Source organism: Anopheles coluzzii, chromosome 2, assembly GCF_943734685.1.
Source record: "Anopheles coluzzii chromosome 2, AcolN3, whole genome shotgun sequence".
Taxonomy (NCBI): Eukaryota; Metazoa; Arthropoda; class Insecta; order Diptera; family Culicidae; genus Anopheles; species Anopheles coluzzii.
Window position 1 is genome coordinate 41,960,449 of NC_064670.1, and position 20,698 is coordinate 41,981,146.

At 45.6% G+C, this 20,698-nt stretch overlaps 2 protein-coding genes across 3 annotated transcripts in view; both read right to left on the reverse strand.

Moving 5' to 3' along the window:
• LOC120948228 (uncharacterized) overlaps window positions 1–20,698 on the reverse strand; it is a 302,677-nt gene that overhangs the window by 1,606 nt on the left and 280,373 nt on the right. The gene's annotated exons all lie outside the window — the stretch shown is intronic.
• Window positions 7,156–19,133, reverse strand: LOC120949831 (uncharacterized). Of its 2 annotated transcripts, none has more exons than XM_040367367.2 (6): window positions 18,539–19,133; window positions 15,272–15,550; window positions 10,329–10,544; window positions 10,086–10,258; window positions 7,726–10,000; window positions 7,156–7,649 (listed from the first exon to the last, which is right to left on the reverse strand). In XM_040367367.2, the coding sequence occupies exons 2-6, from the start codon at window positions 15,399–15,401 to the stop codon at window positions 7,414–7,416; spliced, it is 3,030 nt and encodes a 1,009-aa protein (XP_040223301.2). In that variant the 5' UTR covers window positions 15,402–15,550; window positions 18,539–19,133; the 3' UTR covers window positions 7,156–7,413. The 2 variants fall into 2 exon arrangements, with proteins under 2 accessions (XP_040223301.2, XP_049463887.1); XM_049607930.1 differs by lacking the exon at window positions 18,539–19,133 and adding an exon at window positions 16,509–16,762.

Here is a 20,698-nt window from a genome sequence, read left to right on the forward strand (position 1 = left end):
TAACTACATGTGATACCCTAGCCAGCGAACCGGTCCAACATACCTCAGCTGCGTTCCATAGTGAATTTCTGGAATTAATGGAGAAGATCTACTACGACAATGTTGTCGCGAAACCTGAGAATTTATTGATAAAAATCTAAGGTAGAACTTAAATACATGTCTACATGACATGCATGATTTAATGAATCCTTCCACAGAGATAACAATAATTATTATAATAGTTAATGTACAAATTAACGGTATACTCCAGGAATGCGAAAAAAGGCATCCAATTTCCACATCCACAAGCGGTTCATCGTTGTGTACGCATTGGGTGAGGATTTGTTAGCCTTTTTTGTTTAAATAGAAAAAATAGATTAAATGCCTCGGCACAACCGGCCAGCCATGGGAAACACAAACATTATTTTAAACTCGCTATGGCTGAAGCGTTTTCCCAACCCCCTGAACCGTCAATTGACCGTGTTGTACATTGGGATGCACGGGTACATCTAGTCTAGGGTCGTACCGACAAATAGAATTGCGGGATGCTGCATAACCGCATGTCCTGTCAGCTCTTGTCATGCTTATCGCGAGGGGAAAACAAACAAAAAACAACACACATCCTTACCCCGGCAAGTGAGAGGAAAAATATGTTTCATTGCCCTTTGATAGCAGCCCGCCGCGTCGCTCTCACTTTCCCCTAATAGTTTCCGCACACGCAGGAGTTATGGCGCTAAGAAGAAGCCTCCGCACCACACAGGAGATAGTAAGCAGGAGGTACCACGCGATTGCGGTGGGTAATTGTGATTAATTGTTTGTCGCATCGATTGCGCGTGTTAAACTGGACCGTGTGCGCCACCAATTCACACGACACGCGGCCACTCATTCATCGATTCGATGACGTGACGTTAATGGGTGACGGTCGTTTGATTTGTTACAATTTTGGCAAATTTGGCCCGTCGAATCGTTGGCCGCAGACTGCCACAGGCGGGCTCATTAACGAATAGTGTTACACGAACATTAGTGAGAATGTGATTTTAGTACAATTTAACTGAGATGGACAATTAGAGGGAAATTGTATTCTGTTTTAAATTGAATATTTGCTATAAATTATGATCTTTTATTTATAACAGATCAGTTCTGTTTGACCATCGTTTGACTATGTTTACTCAATTTAAATTCGAGTAAACAAATATTAATTTCCCTGGTGCTAACATGCGATTCAATACGTCACCAAATCAGATGATCGAATCTAATGATGTAACCTTATTTTAAAAATCTTCTCAAGTTAACCCCGAACCTTTTGTTGGATGGGTTTTAAATCCTCGTTCCCACACTCGTACAATTTGTCACAGCCACCCGAATCTAATTGAAGTCATCAAAACAAAAATAAAATCACAGCTAAATAGAACGATGTCCCGCCGTATTGTCCCTTCCATTGATTCCACCCCTAGGGTCAACCGATGCACGCTCTCCCATGTTGAAAGCCGTGCGAGAGGAAGCGATTATATCCGTATCGAAATCTGTCATCACCCTCCAAAACCGGAACCCAGGGCCGGATGTTACAGCACAAATTGTCACCCTTTTGCCTGTTTCTGCACCAACTCCGGCTACAGGCGACGATGTCGTCGGGCGAGCCATAAACTTGAAACCGCCACTTCCACACGACCTGTGACACGCCTCACTTACACGCGCACTGAGCGCACTGGGGGCTGTGAAGGTGCTCGATAAATTATAGGGTACTTGAAGAAATTAGCAATGTCAATAGCACTGTGCAGCGAACGTGCGCATAGCGCTTCATGCTGCCGACACACACACACACACCGACACGCGCCCGTGTTTGGGATGGAACCGCGCCGGAAGGCTTTCGGACGACCCTCCGGGTGGACCGCGTAAGATGGGCCTTGGAGCGTTGGTGTTTGTCGAATGTGTATTCATTTTACGGAATGTGGTTCCGCGTTTAGGTGCGGGTGTTTGGACAACATTGTGTTGAACGTAAGGTATGCGGTTTAGTTGGTTTTGTTAAAAGTCTTGTCCGACACTTCATTTTCAGTGAACCATTACATTTTAAAACAGCCATTTCTGGGATGAAGTAAATATCTGAAATTTTCTTCTTCAAAAAAAATATTTATGCTAAAATTAAAGGTCATTTTAACCGTTCCTCCAGAATAATAATTAAAAAAATAATCATCCATCATACTGTTTTCACAATTACAGTATCCTATAATTTTATGTTCATCATGTAATGATCAATTAAAACAACTGTATGATTCAAACTTCTCGCTAAACAAATACAAAAATTTAAGCTTATATTCATAAAGAAATTTTGATTAATTTTCTTTCATGTTACTTTGAATTCATAATCACGTCGGGACCAAATCTACTGTTTGATTTGGCAAATATAATGGACCTTCGATAACGATATTTATTTGAAGAAAATCAAAGCTAAACAAACCTGCTCCAACGAGCGATTAGTATATTAAAAACAAGGATAAGAGTTTTAGGTAACGGAAAATCTCCGTAAAATATGTGCCAAACAGTGTTGATGCAGTGTTTCTGTTTCTGCATGATGAATGTGTTGGGCAGTCTCTGATACAGTTCTTCTTCTTCTTTGGCTCAACAACCGTTGCCGGTCAAGGCCTGCCTTTACCACTTGTGGACTTGGCTTTCAGTGACTAATTAATTTCCCCCCATAGCAGGATAGTCAGTCCTACGTATGGCGGCACGGTCCATTTGGGGATTGAACCCATGACGGGCATGTTGTTAAGTCGTACGAGTTGACGACTGTACTACGAGACCGGCCTCTCTCTGATACAGTTATATTTGAAAAAAAGCACTTACCACAGTTAAGTAGTTACAAAATGTTGCAAAAATTTAATTTTTATCCACAGTATAAGGTGATATAATATTGAGATCAAAATAAATTAAATAATGTCCGCCTTTACCATTCGGTGTCCCCACCAGGCCCTTAAACACATTCACAGCACCTTAAGCCCATACCCGTTTGCTTTCTCCACTTCACTTCACACCGAAAACTGCATACGCTCACTTGATAGAAACATGACAAATCGTCACTGAAGTGCAAAGCAAACCAAAAAAAACCCACGCCAGTGAGAAGGACTCGAGGGTGCCAGCAAAGCGCGCTGCACAGCACCAAAATCATTCCATCCTTCCAAACCAATCGTCATCGGCACGTGAGAAACACGCGGCCAAACTGACAGAAAACCCGTGGCACCGGTGGAAAATTGTTGTATTTATACGCTCGAGGCGATAAAATCCAGCGTGTACCGTCCTACCGAAGGGTGCTGCTGCTTGCTCTCCCTACTGTATCTGTTCAGACAAAGCACCGGATGGGAGTTGGATGGTAGCGGAACAAGGCGAAAGTACCTGCAAACTGGACCTTCGACGACGGCTTAACCGCGCACCGTGTGTAGTGTGTGTTGTGTGAAATCAATTTCCGGAACAGCCCCTACAAAGCGGGACTAACGGGCGCCCACCCATCGCTCGTCCTACCAGCTTCAATTGGATTAGGATTTATTTTTATTTGCATTTAATATTATATTTATAATGTTTTTCCCCTTTACCGCGCACAAACACACACACACACACACATACACACACACACACCACAATATGTTTTCGTGGTTTTAATTGTTGGGTGCAGTGCTTTCCCTCTCAATGCACGGGGCCGTGACACACTTATCCACTGATAATGATGTTCGCGCCGTCATCTGATTGAGGGGAAGTCCATCGCACCGAAAGGGGGAGGTAGAAGGGAGGGTATGCTCTTTGTGGGAATAAGGTTGGCCGCAGTGGATTAGCTTTGCCGGTGGTGAAATGTTCTAAAGCCGATGTACCGCGTGCGACGCTTGAAATAAGCCGTATTTCTATCACTGCAGTTCTATTCGAATGTAAATTAGTGCGGACGGAGCAACAAACGGAAATTCGGGTTGGATTGAGGCGGTTATAAAGTGAAGCCTGAAGCGACCAACCGGGACCGGAAAAGTACGTGGGAAAAGAAAATAGATGCGGAATGACTTTTTGCTGTGATTCTTTGAAGTATAAAAAGGTGGTGGGTGGAGCTTCAATCATTTTAAATTAAATCGGAAATGCGTACACATTCGACTAAATTCTAAAAGTCTTGACTGCTTTATCTCATTTGCGTATAATTCTTACGGGCAACTTTTTTTTATACAAGACGAGTTAATGTTATTTGTTATGAAAATGAAATCGGTTAAAATCGGGAGATTGAGATGGCTGGGGCATATAGCGAAGAGGCATGTTAGCTATCTAGCCAGGGAGGTCATCGAAAGGGACCCAACAGACACGCGGAGGAGAGGGGCGCAGCGAGTACGGTGGCTTGACCAGGTCGAGGCAGACTTGCGGAAGATTGGTGTCTCGAGTTGGAAATCTGCAGCACGGGACCGGGCGTTATGGCGCATCATTCTGTTCCCGGCACGAGTCGACCGACGGCTATAGTCCGTTATATATATGATGTTTGTTAATTATGTAAGAATTGTATGTAGAGTTGCAAGATAGTATTGAATACCGCCTATAAAATATTTTCCCTGATCCTTCAGGATCGTCTTGTCCCGCACGTCGAAGAGATAATCGGAAGCTATCAAAGAGGATTCCGAAACGGAAAATCAACCACTGATCAGATCTTCACCATGCGGCAGATCTTGGAGAAGATGGCTGAATACAGAAACGACACATACCATCTCTTCATAGACTTCAAAGCCGCATATGATAGCATAGTCAGGGTAAAACTGTATGACGCTATGAGCTCTTTTGGAATCCCGGCCAAACTGATAATCCTAGTTAGAATGACTATGACTAACGTCATTTGCCAGGTGAGGATGGATGGAAAATTCTCAGAGCCTTTTGCTACCACCTAGAGTCTGCGTCAGGGGGACGGGCTTACCTGTCTCCTATTCAACCTGGCGCTAGAGAGGGCCATCCGCGACTCGAGGGTGGAGACTAGGGGAACCATCTTCTATAAGTCAACCCAGATCCTGGCATACGGTGATTATATAAACATCATTGGTCTGTGGCTCTCCTATGTCTCAGAAGCCTACCAAGGGATCGAGCAGGCGGCAGATAACCTCGGATTGCAGATAAACGAGGCAAAGACCAAACTGATGGTGGCAACATCACCGGGCCTACCAATAAATAATCAAAATCTACGTAGACGTGACGTACAGATAGGTGAACGCACTTTTGAAGTCGTCCCAGAATTCACCTATCTTGGGTTAAAGGTCAGCAACGACAACAATATGGAAGTCGAGTTGCGCGCAAGGATGCTGGCTGCCAACCGGTCATTCTACAGCCTGAAAAAGCAGATCACCTCAGAGAACCTGTCGCGACGGACGAAGCTGGGACTATATAGTACCTATATAGTACCAGTACTCACATACGCCTCTGAGACATGGACACTGTCCAAATCTGACGAAACCCTCTAAGCCGCTTTCGAGAGGAAGATGCTCAGAAGGATACTTGGCCCCGTATGTGTGGAATGCCAATGCCGTTATAATGACGAGCTATAAGAGATGCACGGCGACCTCACTATCGTCCAGCGTATCAAGCTCGCCAGACTCCGGTGGGTTGGTCATGTAGTACGCATGGAAACGGACGACCCAGCCCGTAAAGTCTCTTTAGTAGCCATTAAAGAGGAGGAGTGGTAGACCCAAATTGAGGTGGCAAGATGGCGTGGAGGCGTCCCTCATTAAGGCCGGGATAACGGACTGGCAGACGAAAGCGTGAGACCGTGAGCGGTTTTGGACACTCCTGAGGCAGACCAAGATCGCAAAGTGTTTGTAGCGCCGGATAAGTAAGTAAAACAATAGACGCTAAGTAAAAATATGATCTTGCTAGACAAAAAGCCAAATTCACAAGTATTTCCCCCTACAATATATCTATCATATTTATCGTTTATAATTTTTCGTAAAATGCATGTAATACATCCTTTTAGGCCGTCCACAAGGACAGAGGAGGCGTGGTAGACCCAAATTGAGGTGGCAGGATGACGTGGAGGCTTCCGACTTTAGGTTGCCACCACTGTATTTCACTTTGGTATTCCAAATAATTAAAGAAAATGCCTCTCACTGATGGCCGTACCCATTAATGGCAAAGGCAGGCTTAATCGACTACAGTTATTGCGCCTAAAAAGAAGAATCTATATAAACTGTAAGTTACATCTGCCACTTTTAAATATTATTTTGGATAGCGTTCCCAAGGCTACACTTAGAATATGAAAGAATTAATCAAGAGTGCCATAGCTGTTTTTTCTTCAAATTTTTTTCAAACTTTTATTGAATTTGAAAATTTATTAACAAAACCTATGGACACATTGCATTCTGCCTACAGCAAAGTTTATATTAGCGGCTAAAAATTCTTTCCCAACACAACAAAGAAACAGTCAAAAATGTTTCCAAACGATGCTGAAATAATTCGTTAGGAATAATACTCGTTTTGTTTCCGCAGTTCCTTGACGCATCTAGGACACAACGACGTGTAGAGCAAGGTTATTTTTTGCCGTTTGTGCTGCATGTGTCCAAAACACCCCCAGCACCAACCTTTGCGCCATTACCCGCATTCATTCGCCAAGGCACCTGCTCGGCACCGGAGGGGGGAAACGAGAAGTACCGGGCGGTTATGGTTCCCCCCTCTAGGACACTGCAAAAAAGAAACCGTAGCCCTCCTGCTACCAGGGCGCATGCGGGCAATTTTGCACCGGCAAAGGGTGCTGAATGTCTGGTCGGTATCGATTTACCCATCAGTTGCAGCATCACCCACTATCACTAGCGCCCGAAAGGAACCGTACTAGACTGGGGTGGTCGTGCGGTAGCAGTCACCCTCCAAGAGCAATCGGTTTTGCCGCTTGTTGTGCTGTACTCTGTTGCACGTTTCACGATCGCTGCACAGCGTGAAACGGTTATGTTTTCTTTTGTTATGTTCAAACGATAATAACGCTAAAGTTGTTTGGGCGATTAAAAAAGGCAAAATTCTTCCCTGTTTTTGGGTTTGGTAGCGCCATCGAAAGGGAAGTTCGAACCCCTAGCATCCCAGACGCACGGTACGCACAAACGAATGGGCGTGTCAAAAGCAGATGAATCGTCCACCTTCATCTCCAACGGTGGTCGGATGCAAAAAAAAACGGAGAAATAGACAAACAGCTAGAGTGTTTCTTAAGACTTTATTCAGTTTCACTTGTTTAAGAGCACTTTGCACGGTTTGTACCGATAGCGGTGTAGAAGAATCAGGCGAGCTTCAGTATGCTGCTTATGGGGTAGGAAAATAGGAGTCATAACTTAAGCCCAGCTGGCGCAGGCAGACCACGCGAATAGGCTGGTAATACTATGGTCGAACGAAACACTTGGCTCCGTTCGGAAAGCGTCTAATATCACAAATTGTTTGTTCACGTTCCCGTTTCACTTAAAGAAGTCGTTGCAACGACACCACTATTAACACTACTACCAGCAGTGAAGAAGTCAAACTGTGGCCATGTCTCGCACCTCCGCTGCCCAGCTGGCCGAGTTTCGGTTTGAAATCGTAACACGTGGGAAAGTTGGCCGGCGCAGGTAACATCTCCGAGCTGTCGCCAACCTTCAGCACCAGCGACATGCCAATCTCGGCGTGGAACTCGATGTGGCAGTGGAACAACCAGTAGCCTGCAATATACCGGAGAAGGAAATATCAGATTAGGAACACTTTCCCCTCACGTCGTTTCATCCCACCTCAACTTACCCGGATTGTTGGCGATGAAGCGAATGATTGTGTAGCCCCCGTCCGGAATGGTGACCGTATCCTTGATCGGCGCCCGCTTGAGCCTTCGGGGCAGCCGACCCTCCTCGTCCATTCGGCGTATGTCCTCGATGGTGGTGTTGCGGCTTACCCGATCCATCCCGACGACGCGGAACGCGTGCCCGTGCAGATGGAACGGATGGTTCGCATCGAACGTGAAGCCCTCGTCGATCATCACCATCTCAACCGTGGCATGCAGCGGTATCTGCAGCACGTGGCTGCACTCGCAGAACTCCTGCCGACAGTTACGATCGCGCACGCTCGTTTCATTACAGAACTGGCTCTCGTCCAGCACGTCCTTGCCGGGCAGGAACGGTACCGGTGGCATGCGCATCGAGATGTGGTTCAGCTGTGGCGTGTACAGCCGGTTCGTGTTGTTCACCACCTGCTGGAAGCCGTACAGCGACGGTACGTGAAAGTGAGGATTGTCCTTGCCGTAGAAGTCGTAGTACACGTAGAACTTGTAGTCCGTCTCGTTGCGCAGCAGCAGCAAATCTTCCTGATCGAGCGCACTGGTTTCGGCGATGGTGATGACGTTCTCCGCTCCAGGGCCACGGTTCAGCGAGTTTAGCTGGACGCCTGGTGCTTCATAATCGTACGGTGGCCACGATTCGTACTCGGTATCGGTCGGTGCGCCCCGGTACCGCAACACGGCAAACTGGTACGCCGAAGTGAACCGCTCGTCACAGTCCATCAGACCGCGGAACCGTATCAGATAGTTGGCGACCGGTTGGTTCGCCTTCACGATAAAGTCGAACCGCTCGCCGGCGTAGCTCACGAACGAGCCCAAATCCTCCAGCGGCTGAATGCCGAACCCGTCCGATGCGATCACCGTGAGGTTGTGGTTCTCGATCGACAGCTCCACCGGGCAGTTGAGAAACTCGGCATTGATCAGCCGGAACCGGTACCGTCGGCCCTTTTCCACGTGGAACACTTTCAGCGGGATGTGTTTCGATTCCGGTACGACGATGGCATTAAAGTTGACGGTACGCGACTGGCGCTTGGTACGGTGGCGCACCTCCTCCGCTCGAAGCACTGTTTTCAGGTTAGTGTTGCTACTTGCCTGCAGCAACTCTGTATCGTCCGGCGTGATAGCGTCCGTAATTGGAACCGTAGTCGTTGGGAGCTCCTCCATCAGCGTGGTACTCTCCGGTTCGATTGCCATAATCGTTTCCGGCTCCAGCGCCGGCTCCTCCGTACTGGTGGTCGTCGTAGTAAGTGGAGTTGTCTTTGCAAACCGCTGGAAGTATTTGCCGCGTCCGTTAATCAGCAAATTCGGCGGTTTATTATCACCTGTCGAGTGATGGTGCGAGGCAAAGAGCGAGACGCCCTGCTCGTGGCCCCAATCCTGCACCGTAATCACGTGCTCGGACAGATCGTGATCGTACAGCAGCTCCTGTATGTCATTGTCCTTGCGAATGATCAGTGCGCCGAACGCACCGTCACCGCGTTGCATGCCCGTGTGCGAGTGCCAGAAGTGCGTCCCCGGATTATCCGCCCGGAACGTGTACCGGAAGGTCGTTCCCGGACTGATCGGACACTGCGACACGTGCGGCACACCGTCCATGTACGGAGTGCGCCGTTGATGCAAACCGTGCCAGTGGATAGTGGTGCTTTCGCCCATCAGATGGTTTTCCACGTCCACCACGATGATGTCGTTCTCGCACACCTCGATCGCCGGACCCGGCATCATGCGGTTAATGACGGCTACGTTCCTGCGCACACCGTCCCCGGTGATGCAGTGCGGTCGTTCGCAGTCGGTCGCATTGTACGGGCAGTTGTAGCACGCCTTACTCAGCGTACGATACCATTCGAGCCGGAAACGGTAGTAGCAAGTTTCCGGCTTGCGGCCCAGCGTGCATGCCCGCTTGCAGGGATGGTTGTCGTAGCTTAGCTCTTCGTAAAAATCGACTCCTTCTTCCGGCTCGACCGGGGAAGCGGTCGTCAAACCCGGTGCCATCTGCGCCTCGGTATAATTGCACACCCGGCAGCAATCACGCTCAACGATATGCTGGTCGGGGCAATTTCCCACCGCTGGACACTGCTTGCGGCTCGAGCTGATCGATAGAAAACCATTCTCCTTGACGCAACGGTAGACTAGACACCCGTCAGGACTTGCCCACGACTGTCCCTCGCGGTAGAACTGATCATTAAACTTGCACTGCGACTGGACGCACTGAGGACAGCAGTGTTGTTCAGAGAGCTGTGCTTCAAAACCCTGCAAATAAACGATATCCGAAGAAAGGAAAAGGTCTTAGTGTCCGAGGGCCCTCAGTGAAAAGCTCAAATGTGTTGCAAAATACCTCAGGACAGGTGGTGTTACACTGTATCCCGATAGAGTTGATGAACGTTTCGTTTGCATCGTTCCGCAAACACTCATAGTTCATGCACGTGGTTTCATTTACCATGTTAAACCACTTCTCGCCTACCGACCGCGTAGTCACCTCTCCGTTGGCGTACACTTCACAAAAGTTATCTGAAATGAAGAGTTTAGCAAAGTGTTAACAGTTAGCTTTGGAATTGATTGATGAAAAACCGCTACCAACCACAACGCTGCAGTGTACAGCACGTGCCAGCAATGTTCTTAGGGCGAATGGTACGCTCAGCATCGCAAAACTCGATAAGCGGTGGACAGGCGCTAGTGTCGCAATACAATCGAAGGATCTCACAGCATGGATCTAGTTCGCGACGGATCCGCTGTCCCGGTTCGAGAGACACCTCCGAGATGTTTGACAATGGTTGGCATTTGCTCGAGTCGCAATCTGTAAAGAAAGGAATGAAAGGAAATTGGTTGGTGATACGACTTATAATTTACAACATAATTATTGAACTATTCTCTAGCATGCATATGACAACTCACTCCTAAGTCTAATAAAAATCTTTCACTCAACAAACGTTCTCACTCTAGGAGACATTTATTTACTGTCAATCAATTACTTCAAACTTCAAATTCCTATAGATTTTCAACTTCACATACTTATCTGCATTTTGTTCATCGTCCCATAACTCCATTGTAGTTCTTTCATTCTTTTCTCTCTTAAGGTCTTTTATAACAAATTCAAATATCTTAAATTATCTAAATTAACTTAGTAGTTTGTACTTGGAGATATCAACACGAATTTTAAATTGATGAACATCAACTTGAAGGTTTAATGAGCGTCCTACCCGATTGTACCTCGTAAGTAAGAACTAACTACATTTTTTTTCAATTCTACTAGGCCGGACCGGATCTATTACTAACCAGACTGGAACGAAGTATAATACCAGCAACGTCAAATAACACTAAACGTAATTAAACACTGACGATTTTCAAAAGATGACTAAATTGAAATAAGCTTTCTTTCAGCTAAGGAATTCGTAGCCTTACAACGCATATAACATCGCATACCAGTACCGTGGCAACTCATAAACTGCACGGCTTGAGGTAGGTAGAGATGGATCGCTTACAGTTGTTGCGGAAATGAAAAGAATCGACTATATGGATAGAGGATCATGTCCAATGTTTGTAGCATCTAGCATTATTCACAAAGGCAAAGTAGAAGTAGCTAGACGATGTAATTGCAATCGTAATTAATTCCGGTGTTATCTATCAGCACCCGACGGTGTTAGACAGGTCAAGACATCAAAGTTAATTTGGAGACTTGTATGTAAATTAGAATTTTACCACAAGACTCTTTTAGTAAAAAACAAAACGTTCTCAAAATGTTTGCTATGGACGTAAGCATTTCATTGCAACGAATCATAGAAAGCATTATGTTTTACAAGATAGAGTCGCTTCTTAACTAAGTATGTATGCTGCTGGAACAGCAAGTGTGAAGCCATTATCTAAGCGACGATTACGATAGCACGTTTGTTTTTTCTCACCTTCTCTGTTTTCGACTACCCAAACACTGCTAAACCCCACGTGCGGCACCACGGTTATCTCATTGATATTCACCTCCAGCGCCCGTAAACATCCTCCCGTAGCATGTTCCAGTGCGCGCGCATGTCAAGTGCGAAAAATCGCTGATCATTGTCAAGGCATTTTGTTGTCCCACTTGCTAAGCGCGTCGGTTTGAGCGTATACAAAACGCATCTGATGCGATAGCGAATGACCCTCGCAGGGGGGGGAGGAAGATGTCGCTGATGGCACAGCCGATTCATGCCGATTACATGGCAACTTACCCCCCACGCGAACGCATCAGCTGGGTACGTTGAAGGATGTGCTTTGATATTCTGGAAAGATACCGATTGTAATGAAATCGTATCAACACGATGGGCACGAATTGCCCCCCCGAAAAACCTTCGCATAATGTAACGTGACCATTGTGCAATTGCGTTGATGGAATGGAATGTTCCCAAACAGAATGGTTGGTTCACTTCTTCCGGATAGTTTCGTTGAAATAGCTTTAAAGCTCTTCCTGTGGACTTGGTGGACAAACTTGTTGAGACCAACGACGGCTAACTTACAGCCACAGGGTCACAGAAGTGCAACAGAAACATAACAGAATAATAGAGTTAACAAATTTGGTCGCTCTCCCACCACAAAAACGCCTCTACGGACAAGGGTGTGTGCGATGGATTATTAATACCCACCGCGTAGCCCCTGTCAGGACAGGCGCGATAAACCGTGTGAATGAATTCAAATCCGTTTTAATCATATACATCGCGGCGTAAACCTCCCAACTCACGCCATCAATCAACGAGGGACGAAACAAGGAACACCAGTAGCACCTGTTTGCATCATTCCCTGTTAGCAGAAGGTGGCAACGTGCGACACTCATCGCACCATCCCATTACGGTAATTAAGCAGTCGTAATGGGTCCGGCCGTAATTATACCGTAACACTAGCGGCATTGATTACAAAGTAGCTCACGAACACGCTGGACAAGATGTTCGTGGGAGTGTGGCATAGATTAAATTAAAAAGCAGGAATTCTGAAATGAGCTTCTTCCTAAAAATAGATTATTTTATTACAATTCGTAAAAGCAACGAACTAGTACCACACACATAATACGTTATCGCGAGCTCGAGATAGATCGAACAAAAAATTGACCATTTATAATTCCATTCAGCCAGGCATTAAGTTCCACTCTGAAATCAATTATCTTCTATCTTTTTTTCGCAAGATAGCTCCTTTAATGCATACACGATTGATGGGGTTTGATAACAGGGCAAAGGCTTATGTGCACTAGAATTGACACAGGCACGTATAATCACTCGCTCGCCGTGCATCGTTCCGATGGGGTTGGAGCGTTCCAAGCTCGTAACCAAGAAACAAAGCAAACCCTTGAAGCAAGGGCGATAGCAGCACCAGTTACTCACTAACGGCGATCGAATTGGCAAACGATCTACCGCATATGTTACATAAGTTCACACGATCAAGTCCTCCACTTTGCCGTTTCTATCGCAACCAGCCGATCGGGAGGTTGCGTGTGAATGTGGATCCAAACAGCTGGGCCGACCGTTCGCATCTGCACGCGTACGTCCGATTCGAACGGTACGTGAGCGGTCTCAAGACGAAGCCAAGCACCAGTAGGCCCCTTGACCTTGACCGTGGGTCGTCACCGGAGACGCGACCGGAGATGCCATCCAACTGGCAGAGGCTGCGTTCTGAGCAGAACCTGTGGCCTTCCAATTATCTGATGGTTGAATTGTGCCGCTAATGAGCCCTTCCTTTCGAGCACTATTATGCGCGGGAATTCATTCATCAATCATAAAACTGATTTTACGACTGCTCAGCGCACGAGATGGAGCGGGAGCCTGCTGGCAAAACAAAAAAAAACACACACAATAACAAATCACCTTCCCAGTAGGATTAAACCATTCCGCCAAACTCGCACGCGGCTAGATCCGGCAGGCAGCGGGTCCGTGTCCGAATCGAATAAAACCAGGCTGCCGACGGTGACTATTCGCGTTCGCTCGAGGAAATCTAGCGTTCGTGGTATTTAATTATCCGTCGCATACATTAACGCGAAACACACACACAAACACACATCCAGCTCCGGTATCACCGGAGCAGTTCTAAAAAGCGAAACTAGTTTGGTATGCGGTTCCGGTAGATTGTTTCAAGCGCGGCGAAGGTATATCATTTGCGAAATTAAAAACCCTCTGCCACAATGTAGCCATCCAGCGCACTACAAGCTTCACCACCCATCAGAACCTCATACGCCCGAAAGTGAAAGGACATCGGTGTGCCGCTGGATGGAGAATCGGCAATACAATCAACCAGAAGGATGTCCATGCGTGCATACGGAAAGCGTAAGAACTCTGTCGTTGCCAAACGCACCTCGAGTTCGTGTCGTGTGAGCATTAGCTTCGCTGGTTAAAGTATCTACCAGGCGAAACCAAACTGTGTGTTCGATGCCCAGCCTGCAATTGAGTTCGTATCGATCGTAGTTCGCAACTTCTATGCCCAAATTAATTACTCCCCCTCTACTCCTTTCATTCATTATTCTCCCACCCTTCCACACATGTCGGTACCTTCCACGAACGCTTCCCGATCGCAATCAACCGTCACCCTACATACGCAGTCCGGCAATCCGGCGGCGTGAATCATAAAGAAGGGTTTCACACACTGCCTCACGCGATCAACGGTCTGTGACGGAGCGGTCCATGTCACGCGTCGGAATGTCCAGAACGTGGAGATCGCTACCGTTCAACATGCGCGCTTGTACACGCGGCAACTGCACTGAAACTGAGACCCCGTTCTATGCGTCTTGTGGATGACGTAAAGTGCCGTTTCGAGCCAGGTGCGTTAGCTAGAAATGGCAACCAGGCGACCAACCTGGAATCCGTTGTCCCAAAGCCGTTACCATCGTCCAGATGTAACTGGTTTTGTGGCAGATGTTGAGAAACGTCAAACCAACGTACAGCTAAACACTGAAACTTTGCCGTTTACTAATGGGTGACCTGAAAATCGTTTAAGGTTTGTCTAATTATCTCCGACACGCTAACACGCCGCGGGCAGGGGGAAGTATAAGATAATGTCGATTATTCATCCACTCTAATAGATTACAAATCAGTCGTCGGTGATGACTTGCATACCGTCGCATCTGTTCGTGGGATTCCCTTTTTGTGGGGATTAAAATCCCTCTCGCCAAAAAATCACAGAAAGATACCAAAATCACACTGTTTTTTTTCGATTATTCCGATCGTGCTGTTATTTTTTTGTTGTTATGGCACACCTCTGCCACAATCTTCCAGACAAACAAGAAACCAGTTTCCATTGCAGCGGTACCACATGAAAGATGATCTTCCGGGATGGGTATGGTACGTCCAAAATTACCTGGTAAATCCCGCTCCACCGCAAAAGAACGCTTCGAAAAGAGACTCCGCTATGACGCGATCATTTGTTTACCATGAATGTGCATTGAAGGCAGGTGAAATCCAAGTTGGGACATTTACAGTCTTACGACTGCACAAACCACTCTTCATACGTACAAGAAGTGCAGGAAGGACCTGATACAGCATCGTATAATAGCTCGACCCCCGGCAACAGCGAACTTACCCGTGATGACGCTTTGCGAGTGACCGATTGGAACCATCAGCGACAGGATAGGCAAGATGGTGGCAGTTACTAAGGCCAAGGCTGGCAGCCGATGCCGACCGGCTGTCAACGCGCTATTTCGAACAGCCATAGTTCCGTTAGCGGGCAGATGCTGTTATCTTTACGGGGTAGTTGACTCCACTTTGATGTGTTATCCACCGCTTTATAAACGAGGATGCATCATCTGCAGTCGCTTTTGTCTTTAAAACCAAATGTCAGTGAGCTCAGGTCCGCACCGCCCTGCGAAAGAAGAGAAGTAGCAATAAAATACAAACAGTTAAACTTATGCAAAAAAAAACATAACAAAACAAACAAAACATGCAACATCGATTAGCGAGTGTAATGATGAAATACGGTGCAAAACTTTCATCTTACACCGTCGTGCAGCTTCACGTGCGAAATGGCTACCAGCTGCAAGGCGTGATATCTGCTAATCAGATGAAGAAATCAATGTTCCCCGTATTTGCATAAACTCGCGTACCACGCAATGCGCTAAAAAAAACAACTAAACACCATCAATAATGACGATCACACGGGTATTATCACGATCGAGTGGCCAGCAGGGTTTGCAGCGTGGAGAACAGTTTTACTTTCGCCCCGGGTTAGCGAAGGTGAACAATCATAACGGAATCTCATGTTCACCGCGCCCTCGATGCTGCGGAACGATTCTGCTTACTCATTTGCCTCTTTGCCCGGTTGGGATGAGATCCGCAGGCACGTGAGCATAGCTGATAGCGAGGGAGGGTTATTGTTTGCCGTAGCCATGCAGCATGGAGCACACAATCTGTGATAAGCGAAGATCGTAGTGACAGACAACAAGACTCGGAGGAAGCAAGATAAAACTAGCAAACGACAGACGTCACTTTCTAGTAGCATCATAAACATAACGATGGTAGGGTAAGCTTTGCGGCACCAACATTTAGCATCTCGATTGCTGTGAGATAAGAAGGCCCGATAAGTTTGCTTGTTTTGTCTATGAACAATCGGGAAGTTGTGAAATCATAGATTAAGTTGTTAAAAAATGAGTTCTCTTCTAACATTGTTGAACGTCTACATAGCTCGTTTCTTCTCAGTTTGCTACCTAACCCATCAAGCATCTCTCAAGGATCTATCATCCATCTTTCTATCGCAAATCTATTTTACACCGTTTGGTGTCAGCATCCACATTAAGCCGGTATGCTGTTTGACACACAATTACCTGCAAGATTGCATAACGATGAGGCACAACCGAGGTGCAGCCTTCCACACGGGTACTTGACCTAGTGGCTACGATACACTCCACCGTGGTAGGGTAAATGTAGCGACCGATAGGGCCAAAGCGTGAAGCATGAGGTTGAGATGCTTTGAAGATTGGAATGGAACCAAATGTTTCATCCGTTCGAAACGGCTACACCACTGATCGCTGAAGGTAACTTCTGGTTGCTGGCAACTTATCAGCTTAATATCACACTACTGAAAGGAAAAACCTGCTTCAATGCATAATTTTAAATAAAACGAATGCGAGCGAAGTAATTGAGTTACCACTTTACAGTGGGTATGTGTGCTTCGTTTTTTTCTGTTTGTTCACGGATGAACACAAACTATGAACCTTGAGGTATTTAATGATCATATTTACCATTAACCACTTTATGCCGCCAAGCAGTTATCATTGAAATTCACTCAAATGCAGCCACTATACCGTGGCTGGATAGTGGTGGATGGTTGTTGTTAAGCTTCTGTACCCGGTTTGTTACACAAAAGCATAGTTTCGGTACTATGTGCTGCGCAACAACAAACGACCTTCCCGTTCCCCCCTGAAGAAGAAAAAAAAACCCGAAACATGCATATATAGGTCCACTATCAACCTTCACCAAAGGATGGATAGAAGACCTGGGTGATAGACTCTAGCCCTCACTCTCACTTTCGGCGGCAACAACCAAAATGGATCACTGTTTCGAAAACAGCTCTGGCTAGTTCTCCCCACATTTCAATGTGCTTCTTTTATTGATTTGGAACCGATTTGATGGTCAGCTGGAGCTGAGGCTGCAGAAAGGCGTCAGTTGAAAGCAGGCGCATAATGAAGAAAACATTCTTCTTTGTGTCTCGAAATCTAGTTTGATCTGGACAGTGTTTTTTTATAGGTTTGAGGTATTATTGTTTTTCGCCGATCGATAGATCATTTAAAATCGACATTGATTTTTGAATTCATTTTTAGGCGATGAGGAGAGACCAATAAATAAGAGACAAATGAGGAGAGTTCACCATTCGGCCTAAAGACCTAATAATTTTACCTAAACATCAAGTTCTTCTTCTTCTTCTTTGGCATAACACAACCGTTGTCGGTCAAGGCTTGCCTGTACCACTAGTGGGCTAGGCTTCCAGTGTCTTCTTGTTTACCCATAGCAGGATGATCGATATTGGTCAAAATTTGGGCCCAAACGATGCATTTCGATCGGCCAACCAGAAACCAGAAATAGAACTCAATCAGCACAAGCATAAAAGTGTTCCTTACTGCCGCATTAACCCTCCCACCGGTCACGGAAGTAACGTAACGCACAACTTTGCCGCGATTCACCAAATTTGCAACCACTTCCGTCCTGTTCGGTTGCGGAATTGCTCTGTTTTTATTAAACGATTAAATATACGCCGTACCGATGCCGTCGTTGTCGCTGCTTCTACTTGATAGGTTTGTTCGACTGAGCTTTAGCAGCCGTTTGTTACGGTTTTGTGGTTACGGGGTAGTGGGAGTTGGCATGGTATAAGATTCAAGATTTGCGATCGATTCAGACGACGACCGTCGTTCGGGACAATCATACGGTTATCAGAAGCGGCGATGGATGATGCATATTTATGAAGAAACGCGAATAGTTTGCAAACTTCCTTGTTGGTTGTTTACGAGAAACGAAAAATAGGTTGTCTCATAGGCAAATAGCACAAAAGAAGTGAAAAATAGACCAAAAAAACATCAATTTATAACCGTTTAATTTAAATGTGCGAAATCTGGTGAGCTTTTGGTTAATATTTAGAGCATTTAAATGTTTAATAGATTAGATCAGATTTAACAAATGCACCAAAAAAATATTTTAAACGCGCTAGATAGTAAAGTTTGTTTAAACTAATTGCACCTCATCCCATACACATTCAAAGATATTCAAAGTGTAACAATCTTTAAACCCTTTCTCACGTTGTTAAAATACAATCCCACTCTAGAAACTACTCAATCGTCGAAGCACATTTCGTGACACTTACAGGCAAAATCACTGATCAATCGTTATCAACCGCTAGGCTGCGACGCGTGTTGGACACAGCTCCTGTACTGGCTTCCGCACGTTTTGAACAACTTTGCTGCTTGACAGCCAACCACACTCCCCAACTAGCCACCGACAGCGGTAACTTGTCACTACTTATCAACCCACACCGAACTACCGCGTGATGCAGAACAAATAGATTTAAATTTAACGATACTACTCCACGTTATCACGAGATGGCTTTTATCTGGCAGACCGTGCACACTCCTGGCGGCATATCACTAACGCAAGATGATGTTTCACACGTCTTTCCTTTCGGCAACGTTTGCCGCATTTGTACTTTTATTTTCACAAATCAATTGATGACTGGCCCTTCAAATGGGTGTATTTGTTCACGTTTAAAACTGACAAAGGGCACATTTGAATTGGCACCAAATCACTTGCTCACTTTCCTCAATGTCGTCTCCTAGACTCGATCATTACAGGAGGACTACGACGTACCGCAGGCAACGAGAAGGCTAACGGACGCGCACGGCAGCTTTTCTGCGCTGGACGGCAGACAAACGTACGCGATCGACTGAACGTGCGATCGGTGGGCCCGAACGCTTTTAAACTGCCTTTGCCACAGCGTTGCCGCCTTGGCTCGCCTGACGTCACGAGTAACGATGCGCGGGCCAAACCGCACGCACGCTCATATCTCGGCTTCGGTCGAGCAAGCTTCGCTACTTCGGGCGGGTGCAAGGAACGCGTGAAAGCTCGATTAAAAGGGGCCCGTGGCGATCTGGGTTCTTTTCGGTGGGATTCCCCACGGCATCAAAACATGCGCGTCCAGGACGATCCTTTCTCGGCTGGGGGAGCGTTTGATATTAGATTCTTGATTGGGATGGGGATTACTCATGCTTCAATTAAAGAATTGTTCTTGGTGTATGGTGAAGTAAATAGAAGGGAATTTTACAAGAATGTGGGGATTTACGGGGGAGGGGGGGGGGGTTTAAGAAGGTAATTTTGGTTGTTGTTTGATGAAGAATGTTGTTTGATTTTTTTTCAATTCTCGTCCATACCCCACACCAGACACCTGTAGCTCGAATGAAAAGCAAATCTAAACATCTTTTCGAAAAACCAATCAAATGTGTATCACAATGTTTATCAGTTTTGAACGTTTTATACCCATTCGCACTGTAATAATTATTAATTAACACTCATAGACCACCAATGCGTCGAATATTTGCAATTTGATATTCAGTTTTAACACAGTTTTTAATTTTTCGCATGTTCTCATAGACCCAAACAAAATAATTTGAATTCATACGACAATAGTTAGTTTATAAGATCAGTGATAAGGCCAACGATGGCTAATTACTTAACAAATACAAATAAACAAATAAACAATCATTAACACACGATATTATTAGGATCTAAAACTTTTACTGCCTTTTTATTATCTTTTCCATATTTTATTGTTAATCAGTATGTTTCATTACCGATTGTTTCCTCAATTCTCTTCTTTTATTTAGATTTGATTATCTTTTTCCGTTTCTGATTGTTCATCACTAAGTTTCATTTCTCATTGTTTTTTTTAATTCTCTTTTTTACAGTAATAATCTTTATAATCAGTTGGTCATTCATATTCGTTCATGCAAATGTTAAATGAGAGTCTGATAATTCTACTATGATATTAATTTCTGGCTTTATAATACAAATGTAGGTGACCGCTAACCGAGAGTTAAAATTTGTAATTCAAGCTAAAATGTTTTAAGCGACAAATAATCAATGGTATCAACGGTGCGGTGTATATTTAGTCCGTTAACGCGTTCAGCTCGACGGCCGTCCCTAGGGCCTTCCAATTAACTTTCCTGTATGACGGTGTCGGTCCCTGGGGCCTGCCATTTGTCTTTTTTCCTACTCTACCTACATGAATAGCAGCGGTGCGCAGGTAAAAGAGTGGAGTTCAAACATTGATTGCAGTTGACAACAATCTTATCGAACCCACAACACTATTGATGAACAAAGTACATCTAAAATTATAGCAAAAACAATCACAATTTTGCTACATGCATTATTGGTTCAAAATCAACTGCTTGCGTTGTAGTTGCCGGAGGAACGGAAAGTTGATGAAAATTAGGGCCAGGCTGAACGTGTCAATAAAAAAAAACTTACATCC

What these genes read in the sequence shown, in the direction of transcription:
- LOC120949831 (XM_040367367.2), bottom strand. Translation starts at nt 15,401, where the DNA reads ATGGCTGTTCGAAATAGCGCGTTGACAGCCGGTCGGCATCGGCTGCCA. An exon ending in CTCGCAAAGCGTCATCACGG is followed by an intron (nt 10,545 to 15,271) that starts GTAAGTTCGCTG and finishes CTTTCTTTACAG; the next exon opens with ATTGCGACTCGAGCAAATGC. An exon ending in GTAACACCACCTGTCCTGAG is followed by an intron (nt 10,001 to 10,085) that starts GTATTTTGCAAC and finishes GTTTATTTGCAG; the next exon opens with GGTTTTGAAGCACAGCTCTC.